Source organism: Anomaloglossus baeobatrachus, unplaced genomic scaffold (assembly GCF_048569485.1).
Source record: "Anomaloglossus baeobatrachus isolate aAnoBae1 unplaced genomic scaffold, aAnoBae1.hap1 Scaffold_46, whole genome shotgun sequence".
Lineage (NCBI taxonomy): Eukaryota > Metazoa > Chordata > Amphibia > Anura > Aromobatidae > Anomaloglossus > Anomaloglossus baeobatrachus.
Window position 1 is genome coordinate 718870 of NW_027443940.1, and position 20105 is coordinate 738974.

The 20105-nt window shown below is 42.7% G+C and overlaps 1 protein-coding gene across 1 annotated transcript in view; it reads right to left on the reverse strand.

Moving 5' to 3' along the window:
- LOC142280603 (sulfotransferase 6B1-like) overlaps positions 1-20105 on the reverse strand; it is a 159880-nt gene that overhangs the window by 28245 nt on the left and 111530 nt on the right. The window contains exons 3-4 of the mRNA XM_075332758.1: positions 9774-9900; positions 3546-3640 (exon numbers count right to left, since the gene is read on the reverse strand). Coding sequence (XP_075188873.1) covers positions 3546-3640; positions 9774-9900 — 222 coding nt within the window. The remainder of the gene's footprint in view (positions 1-3545; positions 3641-9773; positions 9901-20105) is intronic.

Here is a 20105-nt window from a genome sequence, read left to right on the forward strand (position 1 = left end):
GGGTCAGCGCAGCGTCCCCTTCTCCGCCCACAACACGCACACAGCCTTAAGGGTGCTTTACACACTGCGACATCGCTAGCGATAGATAGCGATGTTGTGCACGATAGCACCCGCCCCCATCGTTCGTGCAACATTTGGTGATCGCTGCCGTAGCAAACATTATCGCTACAGCAGCGTCACACGCACATACCTTTTCAGCGACGTCACTGTGACCGGCGAACAATCCCTCCATCAAGGGGGAAGTGAGTTCGGCGTCATAGCGACGTCACTGCGGCGTCACTAAGCGGCCGCCCAATAGCAGCGGAGGGGCGGAGATGAGCGGCCGGCACATGCCGCCCACCTCCTTCCTTATTGCCGGTGGAGGCAGGTAAGGAGATGTTCGTCGTTCCTGCGGTGTCACGCATAGCGATGTGTGACGCCGCAAGAACGACGAACAACCAGCGGCATGCACCACCAACAATATTATGAAAATGAGCGACGTGTCAAGGATCAACGATTTTTGACGTTTTTGCAATCGTTGATCGTTGCTCCTTGGTGTCACACGCTGCGATGTCACTAACGACGTGACCCCGACGATATATCGTTAGCGATGTCGCAGCGTGTAAAGCACCCTTTAGAATGGAACTGTCTTTGTTACGATGTTTCATGCACCTGTTCACATTACAAAGTTAAGCAGTGCCATCTAGTGGATCTCTGAACTTATCAAATACAGTGTGTCTAATGGAATGTGAATGCAATGCCCTTTTCAGGCAGATTGCGCCGTGAAAACGGCCTGAAAAACCCATTAGGAAACATGTAAAAGAATGAACATACGCATTTCTGTATAGAAATGACTTTCTGTTTATGCATTCAGGCTTTTTAATGCCTTTCAACCATTTCAAGTTCATAAAAATGGAAGATGCTCTGTTCTTTACGATATAGGTCAATAGGAAGGCTCAGAAGTTACCTGAAAAATGCCATGTTTTGTTTGAAAAGCATGGTAGGTTTACCTGAGTTTAAGATGGTGGGTGCACATAGCCTAAGGCCACATGCACACATTAAGTATTTGGTGAGTTTTTTACCTCAGTATTTGTAGCCAAAACCAGGAGTGGGTAATATACAGAAGTGGTAACATGTTTCTTTTATACTTTTCCTCTGATTGTTCCACTCCTGGTTTTGGCTAAAAATACTGAGGTAAAAAAATTCACCAAATACTCAATGTGTGTAGGTGGCCTAAAAGCCTTTTCCAAGATGTGTGACTTATGCCTGACTGCAAAGTGCTTTACCACTGAAAACCAAACTGATCATTAGTCCCCCATTCTGACGCACTGCATAACTAGATTGAGTATGAGAATAAGGCAATGTGCCCACGTTGCGTTTTTTCATGCTTTTTAGCAGCGTTTTCAACTGCACCTTTTTAATGCCAAAATGCATGCGTTTTGATTTTACAGCAAAGTCTATGAGAAATAGGGATTTCTTGTGCACACCATGCTGTTATAAATGCTGTGTGAAATTTGCATATTTTTGGGCAAAAACTCTGCGTTTAAAGAAGCAACATGTCAATTGTTTTTGCCATTTTGGCTGCGTTTTCCATCCATTCAATTTAATACAAAACTGCAGCGTTTCTAAAAGCACCGGAAAAGCACTAAAAACTCATGAAAACAGCAAGGTGCGGATAGCCTACTTTCTTTGCGTTTTACATGCATTTTTAAAGCCAAAAGCATTGCCCTTTCTGCCAGATGATGCTTTTTGAACTGCAACTACCTCGACGCAACGTAGGCACATAGCCTAAGTGTGAATTGAGTTCTGGTCAAACATACCCCCTGCTAGTCCACATTTCTATATGGCTGAAAGAAACAGCCAAGTGCAGCAATTATAGGTGGGACCTCCAGTGATCAGATGATCACCCTTTGGGACTTATGACTTGTCCTGTCCGAGGATCCCATGGCAATGCGCTGACTGGCCACTGTCTCTCCTGATCTGCACATGCCAGTGTGTATGTGTATTTCTATAGAGCGCTGAAGCTCTGGTCAGGAGAGCCGCTGGCCAGTTCAAGCATTGCTATACGATCTTTGGACAAGTCATACGGCCATATGACTGCGCCCTTTCCCTGTATAGGATTACCCTGGGACAAGCCCTTTAAATAACACAATAATTTAATATGTCATATAAAATATACCTGTTTTCCCTGTCTAGAACAATGGATTTCATAAACATCATGTAAGTGTGTTTTATGTGAATGGTAATTCACAAATAGCATATTAACTGGAGTTAGAGGAAAAACATATATTAATCTGAGGCAGGTGGTGAAGAAGTGTCAGTGCCATTTTTTGCTGTATATCTCAATATGATTAGATTAAAGGCCAAAAAGAGTATTACATAATTGAAATGTCCAAACAAAAATAAATCATGGCTGGATTGTGGAGGTTGCAGTACAGGATTATTTTTTTTCTGGCTTTATGTAAAATAAACCTTTATCATTATTGAAATTAATATTTTTAAGAACTTCTCATATTTATTATTAGGATCTCTGTTTCCATTCTGTAATAAGAAACTACATTATTTGTATCCAAAGGCTGAAGACTTGCTCCTGTTATTTCAAGTTCCAAAATTAAATGGTTCATTACATGAGTTGTATGAAAGTAAAAAAAAGTTGTTTTTTTTTTTAGAAACCGTACCAATGCTGTCCATGGGCTGCATGAAAGTAATGCTGAGCAGTCCATATAAATAGATACATATTTTTACTCTGTCTCTTCCTCTATGCAGTAGATAATAGGCACAAGATTTAGCCTTATGCAACCTCCTTATTAATGTCTTACAGCCTTATCTACAGAAATAGCTGTACATTTTTGATTATGACTACCCTGACAGAGCAGAGATTTCAATAAATAAAATACACTTTATATTAAATCTTCCCACATCCATCTGCTCCGTTCCTCTTGCTCTAAATAGCTCTGCTGGCGGATCAGATCAGACTTTAAAGGGTGCTTTACACACTGCGACATCGCTAACGATATATCGTCGGGGTCACGGTGTTTGTGACGCACATCCGGCGACGTTAGCGACATCGCAGCGTGTGACAGCTAGGAGCGATGATCAAGGATCGCAAAAACGTCAAAAATCGTTGATCGTTGACACGTCGCTCCTTTTCATATCGTTGGTGGTGCATGCCGCTGGTTGTTTGTCATTCCTGCGGCATCACACATCGCTATGTATGACACCGCAGGAACTATGAACATCTCCTTACCTGCGTTCACCGGCAATGAGGAAGGAAGGAGGTGGGCGGGATATTCCGCGTGCTCATCTCCACCCCTCCGCTTCTATTGGACGGCTGCCATGTGACGTTGCTGTGACGCCGCACGAACCGCCCCCTTAGAAAGGAGGCGGTTCGCCGGCCACAGCGACGTCGCAGGAAAGGTAAGTCTGTGTGACTGGTGTAAGCGATGTTGTGCGCCATGGGCAGTGATTTGCCCGTGACGCACAACTGACGCGGTCGGGTACGCTCGCTAGCGATATCGATATCGCAGCGTGTAAAGTGACCTTAAGGAACGGGAAGTATCACTCACCACTTTCATTTCTTCAAATGTTATTGCCATCATAGTTTTGTCATTGAAGTGAATGTCCCAGGCCGCAACAAATTCAAAATATGGCCCATAACATACTATAGAAGAAATATAGAAAACCACATTAGTCTTTAGATAAGAGATTTGAAGCAAAGAAAACCAAATCACAATGTCAAATTCTGCCTGCACTCAAGACTGTTTTAAGTCTACCTGTTCTTTCACATCAAATGAGCAGAGAGACTAAGAAATAAGGAATATAAAGATAAAGGCAGCACTACAGATCTCATAAAAAAAGTATCATAATCCACAAAGGTTCAATAATTTAGTCACATACTAGGCTTTATCAAGCATGAAGGCAAAGATGCAGCTGAAACACAGTTTTTATTTTGGACTAAAATACACTTTTTTTGCATCTGATTTAGAGTGCTGCCTTGTCCTTTATATTAGATAAGCCAGGAATGCTGTTCCACTCTTTCGTTATTAACGAAGGACAGATCTAACTTCCTGCAATCTGTCTCAAAACGGCCATACACATTACATAGCTGCTGGCCGAACGATGCTTAATCCTATCAATCTGCCGACAATCATCTCAACCATCTGTCCTTTACTCATGAGTGCTTTCTTGGCTGAGCGCTCATGTGTTCTCTATGAGAAAGCTGCTGACAGACATCTCTTCCAGCAGCTACTGTACCTCCTGAAGACTAAAGGTAATGGTAGTTCATAATGAGACATTCTCAATTGACATCTTTTCAGACCATAAGTTATGCAGCGTGGCACTCCCCGATTCACAATAGACAATGAGCCAAACATGTTGATACTGATTTGGCCGACATTAGTCCAATTGTGAAGCCCCACAGGTGCAGTGTCGGTGCATTACCTTCAGGGACTCCACTCAGCTGGATCTGGTCACAGGTAGGAAATCTTCGGTTTTTGATCGTGACGCCACTCTCAGTATTGCGGTCAGTGGGGACCGCCACTGCAGGTTAGGGGACGCCTGGGGCTGATGGTGGGTGCAGTCGGATGTAGTAGCCTCCTGAGAGTGAGGCAAGCCCCAGGGCCCTGTGTAGGTTTGTAGTACCACAAGTCGCAGAATGACTCACACAGGCAGAACTGTCTTTCAAGGGCTTTACTCACATTTGATGGCAGGGTGAGTAGCCCGGGCGTAGCTGAGATGAACCAGGTGGGAACCAGGTATCCTTCAGGCTGACTTTATGAGGGTGACTACTGACTCGCCTTCCTTAGCCCTTGGTGGTTTGGGGTGACCCCGACTTTTAGTCCCTATGGGGGTCGCCCAGGGAAGATGCTGCAGCCTCTCTCCCCCTTTTGTTTGCCGTTTGCTTGTTCCCCGGACCAGGCCACTCCAGCTTCTTGCCTCCTGTGACCTATGGGCCCTCACTGCGGTTACGTGGCTGCGGCTTTTGTGGTGTTGTGGTGTGGGCTTTGAGAGCCCCACACCGGCAGGTTTAGCAGAAGAAAGCTGGATCTATCTTCGCTTCGGGATCTGCCGCCCGGTTGGGCCTGGTGCTCTCTAGCAGTCTCCTTACTTCCCACTCCGTGCTTTCTCTCTAGCTGAAGCTGGCTTTCAGGCAGCACTCCTAGTTGACCGTTCTCCCCCGTCAATAGCCACTGCGCGGGCGCTGTTAGACAGCATCAACCCCACAGGTCTGCTCCTCACTGAGCCCTCTGGAGTTCTGCTCTAACTGACTCACTGCCCCTCCTCTCCTGTTCTTGCCTACGCCACCTAGCAACCAGATTCCCTTACCACACCCCTTGAGAGGAGATGGAGGCTTTTGGCCCCCTCCACTATTCCAGTGAAGGTCAAGGCTTTTCCCCCTCCTGGGATCCCCAGGGGTCCTCTCATGGGTACATGTGTGAGAGCTGATTACTATGCGCCTGTGTACCACACCCCGGTCAGCCTTCTGGATTACCTGTATTGTACTGTCCCCAGCATGGGTGCAGTACTCAGTGGTGCCTGACCAGGTCAGGGGCGCCACACAATGAGTATGGGGAACTTCAAAGTCTCTACTGCTGGTGACTAGTGATGGGCGATCGCGAACTGTAAAGATCGGGGATCGTACCAACCACATAGTTTCTTAGCATTATTTCTTAGCACCATTACCCGGCTCATCCAGCGGCCATGATGGTGGTGGCACATTGGGTAATAAAGGGGTTATTATAAGTAAAACAAAAAAAAACATTTAAAAGCTCCATCTTTATAATAAAAAATCCTTAGTCCGACGTAATCCACAGGGACAGCAATGTCAACCCTGCTTCATCACTGTGCACAGACACAGTCTATACAAAGTGAGAAGCAGAGAGAGCCATATCAGCTCTGCTACATTGCTCTGTACAGAGCAAGAAGCAGGCTGACAGTGATGGTATGATTGCACTTGCGTCTCGCATTGCATCACCCTGCAATGCCTGACGCTCTCAGGACAGGAGTGGTCAGCTGCATTGAAATACATGCAGCTGACCGCTCCTGTCGGGAGATTGTGCGCCCTGATGCGTTGTGACACTCGCACAGTGACATTCAGTTAACATTACCTTGATGAAATCATGGTCATGTAACCAGTCTGTAACCAACAAGGTAATACAACATTCACACCTGACTGGTCATATGGCCATGACGTCACAGAAGGTCCTTTAACCTGGGGGCACAGCAATGATCAGACTCGGAAGCTGAAGTGGCCAGGAGACAGAGTCTGCAGGACGCGTCGCGGGGCCTGTAAGTATAATAATGACAATGTTTATTATTAAAGGGAACCAATCATCAGGATTTTCGTGTATAAGCTGCAGCCAGTGCAGCACTGGCACTATCATGCACAGTGTGTACATACCATCAGGGGGCAGCTCGGGTGTTTAGGCAGTGAAATACAACTTTATAAAGTTTGAAATTTCGTGCACTTTTTGATTGACGTGTGCACCTCTGCAGATAATGTCCGGGCGGGTTATGCAGGAGTTCCCCGCCCCCCCACCAGCCTGTTCCTCCCTCTCTCCTGATGTCCGGGCGGGTTATGCACGTGTTCCCTGCCCCCCCCGCGCCGCCTGTTCCTCCCTCGTGCCCTCTGGCTGTATGTAAATATCTAATCTTCAGAAACATGGCGCCGGAGTGGGCCTCTGCGCATAGCGCTTATCTCCGGCGCCATGTTTCTGAAGCCCCCGCATTACACAACTTGGTGTCTGAGAGGGCGGCGCATGCGCCCTCGTTTCTTCACAGCCCGTTGTGACCGCGGGAGCGCGCGCGATTAGAACAGGACAGAACAGCTGACCGGAGGACGCGATTACCTGCTGCTCCTGTATCGTGCCGCCCCAGGACACCGGGCCAACACACCAGCCGGTGTGACATCGCTGTGGCGCCGCCCTCTCAGACACCAAGTTGTGTAATGCAGGGGCTTCAGAAACATGGCGCCAGAGATAAGCGCTATGCGCAGAGGCCCACTCCGGCGCCATGTTTCTGAAGATTAGATATTAACATACAGCCAGAGGGAGGGAGGGAGGAACAGGCTGGTGGGGGGGCGGGGTACTCCTGCATAACCCGCCCGGACATTATCTGCAGAGGTGCACACGTCAATCAAAAAGTGCACGAAATTTCAAACTTTATAAAGTTGTATTTCACTGCCTAAACACCCGAGCTGCCCCCTGATGGTATGTACACACTGTGCATGATAGTGCCAGTGCTGCACTGGCTGCAGCTTATACACGAAAATCCTGATGATTGGTTCCCTTTAACTATATTCTTTATTTTACAGTCCCCCGCCCCCATCCCATAACTGTAAGGATCGAGATCAGTGATCAGATGCAAGTTCACATTATCTTAATCCCGATCCCAATCTTTACAAAACGATCCGACGAGGCTCCCGATCCCGACCATTGGGGGGATCGCCCATCACTACTGGCGACAGCTTACACTTGATTAGATGCAGTAGACAGCCATCTGGACATAAAGGAGATACCATACCATTGAAGTGCACTGTGAACTGATTTAAACAAAGTGGTTTGAAAATTGTCTGTGATCTAATATTTGTTATCATAAGCAAATAAGATCAAATTGTTTGAAAGTCTTGATTGGCAGTAAAGTTTGAAGGTATCTTTTAATGCACTCCTCAGGTATTAAAGATGGTCTTTCATCAGTTTCAGCAAGTTAAACTGGCCACATCATGGAATAGTGGTTGTTGAATAGCTGCAGAAATCAATGAGGAAAGGGGGGCAGGTTCTTTTTTTCTCCTGCATTTTTTGTCATATCACAATCTTTAATAAAAATAATAATTTGAAATTCTACAATTTTCACACTGACCACTGGGGCTTTTTGAGACTCTAACTTCTTGTTGTTTCAGGAAATCTACATGTACAGTGCCTTGAAAAGTATTCATACCTAATGAACCTTTCCACTTTTTTTCATGTTATACCCACAAATTCAAATGTAGTTTTATGTGATATACCAAGTATTTGTAAAGTGTAAAGGAAATGGTACATAGTTTTATAAATATTTTAAAAATGAAAATTGTGACATGCCCTTGTTATTAAGCCCACCCTACCCCCCACAATTCAATACTTTGTATGACCAACTTTTAGCTGCAATTACTGCTGCAGGTCTTTTGGGGGTATGCCTCTACAAGCTTTACCTATCTAGAGGCTGAAATATAATTCAATGAGATTGGATGGAGGCAATTTTCCAATCTTACCAAAGATTCTCAATGGAATCCAGGTCTGGATTGTGACTGGGCCATTCACACACATGAATATGCTTTGATCTAAACCATCCATTGTAGCTCTGGCAGTATGTTTATGGTCATTGTCCTGCTGGAAGGTGAATCTACAGCAAAGTCTAAAGTTTGCAGCAAGAATTGGCATGTATTTAGCTCCATCCATTTTCCTATCAACTTTTAACAGCTTCCCTGTTCCTGCTGAAGAAAAGCATCGCCACAGCTTGATCCTGCCACCACCATGTTTGACAATGGGGATGGAGTTTTCAGGGTGATAGTCCAGTGTTGGTTTTTCGCCATACATGGCATTTTGCTCAACAAGTTCTACGTTGTTCTCATCTGACCAGAGGACCTTTCTTCATATGCCATATAAGGGTCACAGCTAGCATGTGAAGTTTATATTTATATTTTTAACCCCTTTACGACCTAGAACGTACCTATACATCCTAGATCATATATGTCCCTTTAATGCGAGCCCATATTATTATCCACACATGTTTACTGATCTGAACAGCAGACATATGCAGCTAACAGGCGTGGATAGATCAGACATCCACCAGAGGCGCCTGTTAATTATTTGGATCTCGCTGGCAAACTCTGACAGTGCGATCTAATACGCTCCGGCGGGGATCACACCATTCTCCGTCGCCATCGGCATTCCCATGAAGCAATCACGGTGCACCTATTGGTTGTCATGACAGCGTGGGGTTAGCTGAAAACTCCTGTTGCTGTCATGATGTGCTTCCTGTGAATGCCGGGAGAGCACTGGCATTTACAGGAGAACAACATTTATGCTGTTTAAAGGGATGCTGATGAAGCACCACTCTGATCAGCAGAAGCGAACAGATAGTGCAAGCCTAGAGGACTAGTAAAATGAATAAAAAGTTAAAAAAGTTTAAAAAAATACAAAAAAATCTAAACATTCAAGCCACCCCCCTTTTGCCCCATTGAAAATAAAACAATAAAAATAATTAAAAAGATACGTTTTATATCGCTGCATTCACAAATGCCTGATCAAAACATAAACTAACAGGCGATCAAAACATTGCATCTACCCAAAAATGGTATAATTAAAGATGTCAAGACGCAAAAATAAGAAATCACTGAGCCAGAAGCGGCGGAGCCTCAGCAACAGAAAAATAATATTGCTTCCTGGTATCAGCTATGTTGGCTGAGACCCACCCCTTCTGGTATGACATCAGCACAGGTCCTTCTAGCTACTTAGTAAAACAATTCTATAGAATTAGCATAAAAAAACAGATAGAAGGAAGATGAACAGGCAGGGGGGTGGGAATCACTATGAATACCCACCCCAGCTATCAGCTGATCAGCAGCTGCTGCCACTCAAAAAGCTGCTCATTTTATAAACTTTACTTGCTTGTGTTTCAAAACCTATACATCCTAGCTAATAACTAAAGGTATGTATAGAATCAGCATGATAGCGCCAGTATACCACTGGCTTTAGGTTATATAGGAATATCCTGGTGATTGGTGCGCTTTAAGCTTTTAGTATCTGTAGGATAAATACCTTTTCCACTTATAAAGTCCTTAAAGAACAAGTTCCAGGAATTATAGGAAGGAAGAGGAGGCAAGCTATTATGAAAATTATAAAAGGAGATAGCCGTGTCTTTTGGGTTTCGAAGTACAAGCAATATCTGTGAAAATATAAAAAAAATAAATATCACATTTTTGACATTTGTTCTGGCATATTTTACACATTTTTATAATTTTGTTGTTGGGCCCAATCTACTATCTTCCTCTTGTTTGAGCTTGGGTTTCCTCCTATTTTTTTTTTTGTTTTTGCTTTTTGGTTTGATTTTTTAGAAGTCATCTGATTAATTGTGAATTTATCTTTCATGATAATAGTTACCATACCTCCCAAATGTCAGAAAATGTGGGTCAGATTATGCAGTTTGTGTAGTTGCACCTGTGCAATGTTCTTTTGATGAAGAAGAAAATAAGTTAAAACATGGTAGAAGAGAAATTTCTCCCATTCTTGGAAGCTAAAGCTGTTGCCTACGATGCAAGCCCTCATACAGGTTTATAGATGGATGAATTCAAATTTTATTAATGTCAAAAAATGTGGAAATAAAACATAGTTTTTGACAAATTCACAGATTTTTTTTCACCAAAGAAACAAAGAAAAAAACTGATGATGATGATGTAGAGCAGTGTATCTAGATCAGGGTTCCCCAACTCCAGTCCTCAAGGCCCACCAACAGTGCATGTTTTCCGGATTTCCTTAGCATTGCACTGCTGTTGGAACCAGCACCTGGGCAGGTAATTACATTAACACCTGTGCAATACTAAGGAAATCCCAAAAACCTGCACTGTTGGTGGGCCTTGACGACTGGAGTTGGGGACCTCTGATCTAGATAACTATCCCTGAACTAAAACTTAACCATTATTGGAAAGTATGAAGTCTTCTTGATTAGATGGACTTACAGCAAAACAACAAACACAAATTGATAAAATGATTATCCTGAGAAGGGCAGCGCACACTGCAGGATTGTTGTTCAGATCTAATACACTTGGGTAAATCAGGGCCTTAGTGCTTTGATGGATATAAAATACTGTAGATACTGTAAGTACTTTTCAAACTTTAAGATGATAACACCAGAGAGGAACCCTCTAATTGGGGGATGTGAAGCTGATGGGGAATGTTTCGTAGAAATGAAAGTCCTATTTCTGACTGGAGCATACTCTAGTTAAAGAAGTTCTCCTATCGGCTATGTGTACACGATGTCGATTTGGTGCAGAACTTTTCTACATGAGACCTGCATGCTGTGGCAAAAAATGCATCAAAACTGGATGCGGTTTTGACGCAGTTTTGATGCCATTTTGGTGCTTTTTTTGGGCCATCAAGAGAGTCAATGATTTGAAGTAAATGGGTGAAAAAACGCTGATAAACCTAACCAATAATTGACATGCTGCAGATTTTTTTCTGCATCAGAATCTGCACCAAAACCGCAAAAAAAAAAGCACGCACTGTGTGCACAGCAAATCTAAGATCCCATTGACTTTGCTGGCTTCAGGAGAGGCATGCATATTTTGATGCAGGTTTTAAAAAACTGCATCAAGAACCGCAACATGTGCACAGAGCTTTAAAGTTAGTGTGTTAATATACTGAGCTAGCACCATCATCTACAATATCTACCGCCATTCCACAGCTCTTCTGCGTAACCTGGAAGTGTCTTTTAGGTCTATTTCACACGTCAGTGAAAAACACAGACGTTTTTCACTGATGTGTAAAAAGCACATATGGTTCTCTGTGTGCCGTGATTCACGACACACGTGGGTGGTCCATGTGCAATCCGTGATACGTGATCCGTACTCCATGATTGCATATGGACATATACTCACCTATCCCGTTTTTGCTGTCTGTGGTGCTGAAGTCTCTGGCTCTACTGCACCTGGCCCCCGCTGTTTCTCACCTCTGTAGCTACTTCCAGGTCGGCTCTGGCTGCATACATGAATGCCATAATGAGCCGGCCAGGAAGCTGCAGAGGCTGTACATAGCGTCGCTGGAGAAGGTGAGTTGAAAATACTTTTTATTTTCAATATATAACAACACAAAATGGTCAACCTTAGAGCAAGGACACTCCCATTACAAATTGCAGCTCTACCTGAAAAAATTATGAATACATTTTTTCAACAAGGAGTACAAGAGTCCACATTGGATCAAACTTAATTTTTATTTATTTTTTATTGCATCAACCCAAATCAAGCAATTCCCCACACAGTATAAAAGAGATAAATGCAGAAAAAATTGTATTCTAGACAGGACCAGCAGCATAACATATATTGCACATAATAAAGTCCAAAATGAACATGTAAAGTGACCAGTGCCTCTATACATAGAGAGCTATATTTAATTAGTAAAAGACTATGTTATAAGTATATTAAATAAAGTGTCCACGTGCATATTCATTGCACATATTCCAATTACCAATTGCTCAAGCACTGTATGAATATGAATCCTCACATGAGGACTATCAACCTGCCACTTACTGATGTATTCAAGGAATTACGTGCTACCACCCGGTAAATGTAACAACCCTGACTGCGGTGTTGAAATCACCTGGTTATCAGATGAAGCTACACTGGCCTCAACATATATCCCCAGGAAAATTCCTATGTATAAGGGTGAAGAGTGTGTCCTACAATATGACATACACTAATGATAATGCCGCAATCAAGGCAAAAGATCATAGTAATTACCTGGGTGGAAAAAGTGTCCGGTTGCTGCCGTCCTATTCCCCGACGTACGTTTCACTAACCCGGCTTTTACAGGTGGCGTGCCAGGCAAGAGGAAACGAAGGGATTAAATGTATACGCCCAGCCAATCAGGAAATTCGTAGCGCTTACGTCAACCACACACCTCCTTCATTTAAAACAGGACTTCCTGCCGGGCGACCGTGGAACGCAACCTGCGTGCCAAACACAGGAACTGTGCAGCGACGTAGGTTGGTCCCACATTATGCGCCCTTCATTTAGTTCCAGGCAGATTTTGGCCGCGCAAGCGCATAGTTCCGACGGCACAGAATTACTAGCGTGTATCAATTGGAGATCAATGTTAGATCTCAACAGTGATATATACAAAAATATAGTCCCAACACATAGTTAGACATTTATCGCAACACCCACATTCAAACGTGAAATTTCATAATTCTCCCTACATATATCCACTTTGGCAATTGCTACATGGTGATGTAAGATATCCAAATAGAAATTTATATATATATATATATATATATATAGATATATATATATAAATATGCTATCTAAAAAGAAAAACATAAATCAATACCTATACATCACACCATTACATCAGGCATGGTGTATAGAACCCAATCCTTTACACATATAACTGCATTCATAAGAAGAGTCCAAATATGTGTGCAAATGTGCACACATTTACGTCTACAATTTGTTGATGGATCCTGATTTCAAATATTCAAAGGAGACGATATCAGCATTGCCTATACAGTATAATGGAAGATCCTGATATGGACAGGGGACAGATGAATTTATCTACCAGGAGAAAAAATGAAATATTTAAAAAAGGCACAAACAACAACATGATCAATCCCAACATCCCTCCCACACAAAACACAACAATTATTTCACTAAAATTTATTAAAAACTATTAAAACCAAAGGAGCTGGCAAACCAACACAGAAAAACGCTCACAGAAAGGCTCCAAAGCCCAGGGTCTCATTGAGGCCCTGTGGGTTGAGGGTACCCAGCCGAAAAATCCAGCGGCTCTCTATTCTCGCAAAAACTTTCCTCAGATCTCCTCCCCTAATGCCAAGGGCCACCTGATCAATGGCCTTGACCTTCAGGGAGTGAGGATTACAATTGTGAAATTTCCTAAAATGCCGTGGTAACGTCTTCAGCTGTGTAATATCCTCAACAGTCTTGGCCTTAGCTATATCCCTGCAGTGTTCTCGCACTCTGGTCTTAAGTTCCCGAGTGGTGAGACCCACATACAGATTTTTACATGGACACTCCCCCAAATAAATAACTCCTTTTGAAGAGCAGGTGAGTTGTTTCCTAATAGTAAATTTCCGTGACCCATCAAAATTCTCAAAACTTTTCGATTTGACCAAATTAGCACAAGCCTTGCAAAGGCCACATGGGAAAAAACCCTGATCCGACACAGGTACAACCCTTTTATCTTTCGATTCCGGGTCGAAGTGGCTAGCCCTTAACGTATCCCTTAAATTTTTCGACCTCCTTGCTATAATAAGGGACTTTGAGGGAAATACTTTTTTCAAAATTGGGTTGGAACAAAGGATTCCCCAATACTTGGACAAAATATCTCTCATTTCACCCCACCGATTATGGTATGTGGTTATAAACCGTACCTGTTCGGTTTGTTCTTTTTTGTTGGCAATGAGATCCACCGATTTATAATTGTTAGAGAACAATAACGAACTTCTAGAAGCATGTGTAGCTCGATGGAAACCCTTCCTAATAACCTTCTTGCTATATCCTCTTTCTAAGAATCTTTGCGCCAGTATGCCAGATTGTTTTTCAAAGGCTTTTTGGTCCGAACAAATTCCGAACAGGTACAGGTACCACATACCATAATCGGTGGGGTGAAATGAGAGATATTTTGTCCAAGTATTGGGGAATCCTTTGTTCCAACCCAATTTTGAAAAAAGTATTGCCCTCAAAGTCCCTTATTACAGCATGGAGGTCGAAAAATGTAAGGGATATGTTAGTGGCTAGCCACTTCGACCCGGAATTGAAAGATAAAAGGGTTGTACCTGTGTCGGATCAGGGTTTTTTCCCATGTGGCCTTTGCAAGGCTTGTGCTAATTTGGTCAAATTGAAAAGTTTTGAGAATTTTGATGGGTCACGGAAATGTACTATTAGGAAACAACTCACCTGCTCTTCAAAAGGAGTTATTTATTTGGGGGAGTGTCCATGTAAAAAACTGTACGTGGGTCTCACCACTCGGGAACTTAAGATCAGAGTCCGAAAACACTGCAGGGATATAGCTAAGGCCAAGACTGTTGAGGATATTACACAGCTGAAGACGTTACCACGGCATTTTAGGGAATTCCACAATTGTAATCCCCACTCCCTGAAGGTCAAGGCCATCGATCAGGTGGCCCTTGGCATTAGGGGAGAAGATCTGGGGAAAGTTTTGGCGAGAATAGAGAGCCGCTGGATTTTTCGGCTGGGTACCCTCAAACCACAGGGCCTCAATGAGACCCTGGGCTTTGGGGCCTTTCTGTGAGCGTTTTCCTGTGTTGGTTTGCCAGCTCCTTTGGTTTTAATAGTTTTTAATAAATGTTAGTGAAATAATTGTTGTGTTTTGTGTGGGAGGGATGTTGGGATTGATCATGTTGTTGTTTGTGCCTTTTTTAATTATTTCATTTTTTCTCCTGGTAGATAAATTCATCTGTCCCCAGTCCATATCGGGATCTTCCATTATACTGTATAGGCAATGCTGATATCGTCTCCTTTGAATATTTGAAATCAGGATCCATCAACAAATTGTAGACGTAAATGTGTGCACACGCACATTTGCACACATATTTGGACTCTTCTTATGAATGCAGTTATATGTATAAAGGATTGGGTTCTATACGCCATGCCTGATGTAATGGTGTGATGTATAGGTATTGATTTATGTTTTTCTTTTTAGATAGCATATTTATATATATATAAATTTCTCTTTGGATATCTTACATCACCATGTAGCAATTGCCAAAGTGGATATATGTAGGGAGTATTATGAAATTTCACGTTTTAATGTGGGTGTTGCGATAAATGTCTAACTATGTGTTGGGACTATATATTTGTATATGGCACTGTTGAGATCTAACATTGATCTCCAATTGATACATGCTAGTAATTTCGTTGCGTCTGAACTATGCGCTTGCGCGGCCCAAATCTTCCTGGAACTAAATGAAGAGCGCATAATGTGGGACCAACCTGCGTCGCTGCACAATTCCTGTGTTTGACACGCAGGTTGCGTTCCACGGTCGCCCGGCAGGAAGTCCTGTTTTAAATGAAGGAGGTGTGTGGATGACGTAAGCGCTACGAAATTCCTGATTGGCTGGGCGTATACATTTAATCTCTTCGTTTCCTCTTGCCTGGCACGCCTCCTGTAGAAGCCGGGTTAGCGAAAGGTATGTCGGGGAATAGGACGGCAGCAACCGGACACTTTTTCCACCCAGGTAATTACTATGATCTTTTGCCTTGATTGCGTCATTATCATTAGCGTATGTCATATTGTAGGACACACTCTTCACCCTTATACATAGGAGTTTTCCTGGGGATATATGTTGAGGCCAGTGTAGCTTCATCTGATAACCAGGTGATTTCAACACCGCAGTCAGGGTTGTTACATTTACCGGGTGGTAGCACGTAATTCCTTGAATACATCAGTAAGTGGCAGGTTGATAGTCCTCATGTGAGGATTCATATTCATACAGTGCTTGAGCAATTGGTAATTGGAATACGTGCAATGAATATGCACGTGGACACTTTATTTAATATACTTATAATATAGTCTTTTACTAATTAAATATAGCTCTCTATGTATAGAGGCACTGGTCACTTTACATGTTCATTTTGGACTTTATTATGTGCAATTTATGTTATGCTGCTGGTCCTGTCTAGAATACAATTTTTTCTGCATTTATCTCTTTTATACTGTGTGGGGAATTGGTTGGTTTGGGTTGATGCAATAAAAAATAAATAAAAATTAAGTTTGATCTAATGTGGACTCTTGTACTCCTTTTTGAAAAAATATATTCATAATTTTTTCAGGTAGAGCTGCTTTTTATTTTCAATGTACGTTTTTTTCTGCTACGTGTTTCATGGACCACACCATAGTGTGGTCCGTGCGACATCAGTGATGCCAGAAAAAAATGGACATGTCTCCGTGCAGCAATCACGGACACGCATGTACGCCGTACGGAGACACTGTCAGTGAAAAATCACTGATATGTGAGCAGACCCATTGATTATAATTGGTCCAGGTATGTCCGTGATTCTGGTAGTATAAAAAAGCACATACGTACCAGAATCACCGATGTGTGAAACAGGCCTTACAGTGTAGGCCTATGGAGTGTTAGAGTGAGGCTCCATAGTCTTACATTGTAAAAGTGACTTACGGCTCATGCATAGAGCAAAGAGTGATAGGAATAGTTTGAAGATCAGTGACGTTACTCAGAAGAGGAGCGGAATGACGGTGGATACCAGAGAAGACAGCGGCAAGTGAGTATAGAGCTTCATTCAGCAACATAATTGACAAATTTTCTCCCCCTATTTTCATGTCGTAGTGGGTTCAGGAGTTAAAAAAAAGAAAATTGAGAGACACGTTTAATTTTGTTATTGACTTCCAGTAGACATGTTGAAGCCAAAACATCATGTTAGTCTGTCTACTGCATTCTCTCTTGTGAGATGAGACCACAGTAGAAAAAGTTGAAAGTAGACATGAGCAAACCTGTTCGATAAAGGTTCTCCAATTTCAAATTCGGTTTGAGCCTTAGTATGTTCTTTCGGGCTTGGTAACAACGAGCACTTTCCGCAAAATTCGTCGATGTTCTGTTTTGTTTGTTTTTTCTCCCTAACGCTGTCCGCATTTCCAAAAATGCTTTTATAATAACATTTTCTACTTTTGCATAGGATTGTGGTGCTGTCTGATGAATGGGGGAATGTGTCAAATCAGTGGAGGGGGTGGGGATTCAGGAGAAGGCTTTTTTGGTGCACGGCACCATTTTTTTTCCTTAACTTTATTTGCGGATGTTCCTGCAGCCAATCACGGTGCAGCAAACATTTACAAGGTTCAGACACAAGGGCTTCTGTGATTGGCTGCCTAAGTCACATGTCCACGTGTATATAGGTTGTGGACATGTTGTGTCAGCGCCATATTGTGAATTTAAAACGTCAGGAAATGTACTGCTGCTGGTGCTCCTAGACAATGAGCTTAGCTAGGGGTTTAATGCTAGGTAGTTGAGATATATAGGAGAGCAATAGCTTAGAATAGGGATGTGCAGTGTAGGTCAGCTTAGCTAGGTATTTAATGCTAGGTAGTTGAGAGAGATAGGAAAGCGATAGTTTAGAATAGGGATGTGCAGTGTAGGGAAAGGTGTACGTGTGCCACAAATCGGCACATTTCATGGTAGAAATAGGGATTGGCATTTGTAGTGCCTGCTAAATAGTTGCCAGTGAAGCATTTAAATAGATATTCCTACGTATTACTGCCTGTTCAAAAGTATGCAAACACATTTATAGTTATTCCTAGTTAGCAGTGCCTGGCCTAAAAAGTTGCTAGGGAAGTATGTAAAAAGTAGTTCTTGCCAATTTTAATTGCCTGCTCAAAATTACACAAACACATTTATAGGTATTACTAGTTAGCAGAGCCTGGCCTAAAAAGTTGCTAGGGAAGGATCTAAAAAGGTATTCTTGCCAATTTTAATTGCCTGTTTAAAATTCCGCAAATCCATTTATAGGTATTGCTAGTTAGCAGTGCCTGGCCTAAAAAGCTGCTAGGGAAGGATCTAAAAAGATGTTCTTGCCAATTTGAATTTCCTGCTCAAAATTATGCAAACACATTCATTGGTATTGCTAGTTAGCAATGCCTGACCTGCTGTTAATTTTCTAGGCAACTAACTAAAAAGTTGTTCTTGGCAATTTTAATTGTCTGCTCAAAATTCTGCAGTGTAACACATTTATAGGTATTGTTTGTTAGCAGTGCCTGAGCTGCTGTAAATTTTCTAGGCAACTAGCTAAACGGTTGTTTTTGGCAATTTTACTTGCCTGATCAATATTCCGCAGTGAAACACATTTATAGTATTGTTAGTAGTGCTGCTGAAAATTTGCTATTGAACAAGTTAAAAAGGTCTTGTAGGTAGTGCTGCTTTTTAGTGCCTTCACAATATTGCCAACTCAGGCAGGAAAGAAATAATTTATCTTTTGTGTCAGGTGTCTGACAGGTGTGGGCATAGGTTTGCAAAACATCTGTTTGAATGGGGAAGGGTACATTAACTATGAGTAGTAAATCATGATGAGGTTGTCATGGAAGGGGGAATAGGTGGGGTGTTGGAGGTGTACCTGTGGGAAGTTCTGTTAGTCAAAGGTCTAGTGAGCAAACATCAGCTCATCCTATTACAAAAGAAATGAGAGCAACGTCCGTTACTGGACAGCTTACTCAACTAGATTTCTTTGGCAGCTGCACATCGCTTCAGCTTTGAAATGCGGCTGATAAACAGCAGGTGCTAGAGTGGATGGCGAGTGCTGCATCAAGTGGCATCTCCTCCTTTTCCTGAATCTCAACATTACATATAGTTCATTCCTCAAAGGAGCCACTCCAATTACACTTCTTGCTTCCACGTCACAAATCTCCAACCGGCAAACTGGCTGTAGGGAACCACACATGGGCGAGTTTCTAGAGCTGTTCTATCCCATGGGCATCACAAGTCCGCTCCAAGGATTCCCAGATTAAAGGGGAGAAAATCATCTGCACTGATGCCTAAAATCTTTGTGAGTTGAATCCTGACCCATACAAAATAGGGTCCCAGCAGGATCCCCACCCTTGTCAACTGATAACCCCTGTTAGGTCATGATGATGAGACTTAGTGCATACTGTCTTGTCAGGTAAGGAAGAGGAGGAGTGGGACAACATAGAGCCTGATGATGAAGTTGTAGATCCCATTTGGTGTGAACCCAGAGGCATGTAGCTGTGTAGCTCAGAAGATAAGGAAGAGGAGGAAGCCAAGGAGGTTATGTTGACAATTCCCAAATGGAGTCTTCCTTCATATGTGTATGCAAGGACAGCAATGCTGCCAAACTGGGGTGTAAATGAGTCACTCAAAGTTTGATTATATTGTTACAGTCTACATGAAAAAGATGCCCTTTCTTTCCACCTCACATGCAAAGAGATTTTCAACCATGAAGTGCCCCCAAAAGGCAGGTTGTCTTCACGGAGGTCTTTCCTGCAGGTACCCCTGGTGCCGCCCCCCCCTGCTAAATGAGCATTTCTAATTTCGGGATGATGCAACTCTATCTGGTAGAGCTTTGAGAGCAGACACCCTTTCATCTTTGTGATGCTTAAATCCATACACACTATCAAAGCTATCATATTTGATAAGATAAATAGGAGACTTGACTGGTACTGATCCCTAGTTCCTTTTCATTGAGTTATTGGACCACGGCCCTCTCTCCAGCCATGCTGTATCCTGCAACCTAAATTTTTTCTTCTTGGTTGAGAAATCTGTTTACTTGGTCAAATATTGCTTCAATGTTTCTTTTGAGAGGTCCTTTTCATCATCATATTTGCAGAAATGCATGCTTGTGTTGCATTAGCTCTTGATCGCTGAACTGCGGCCTTTCC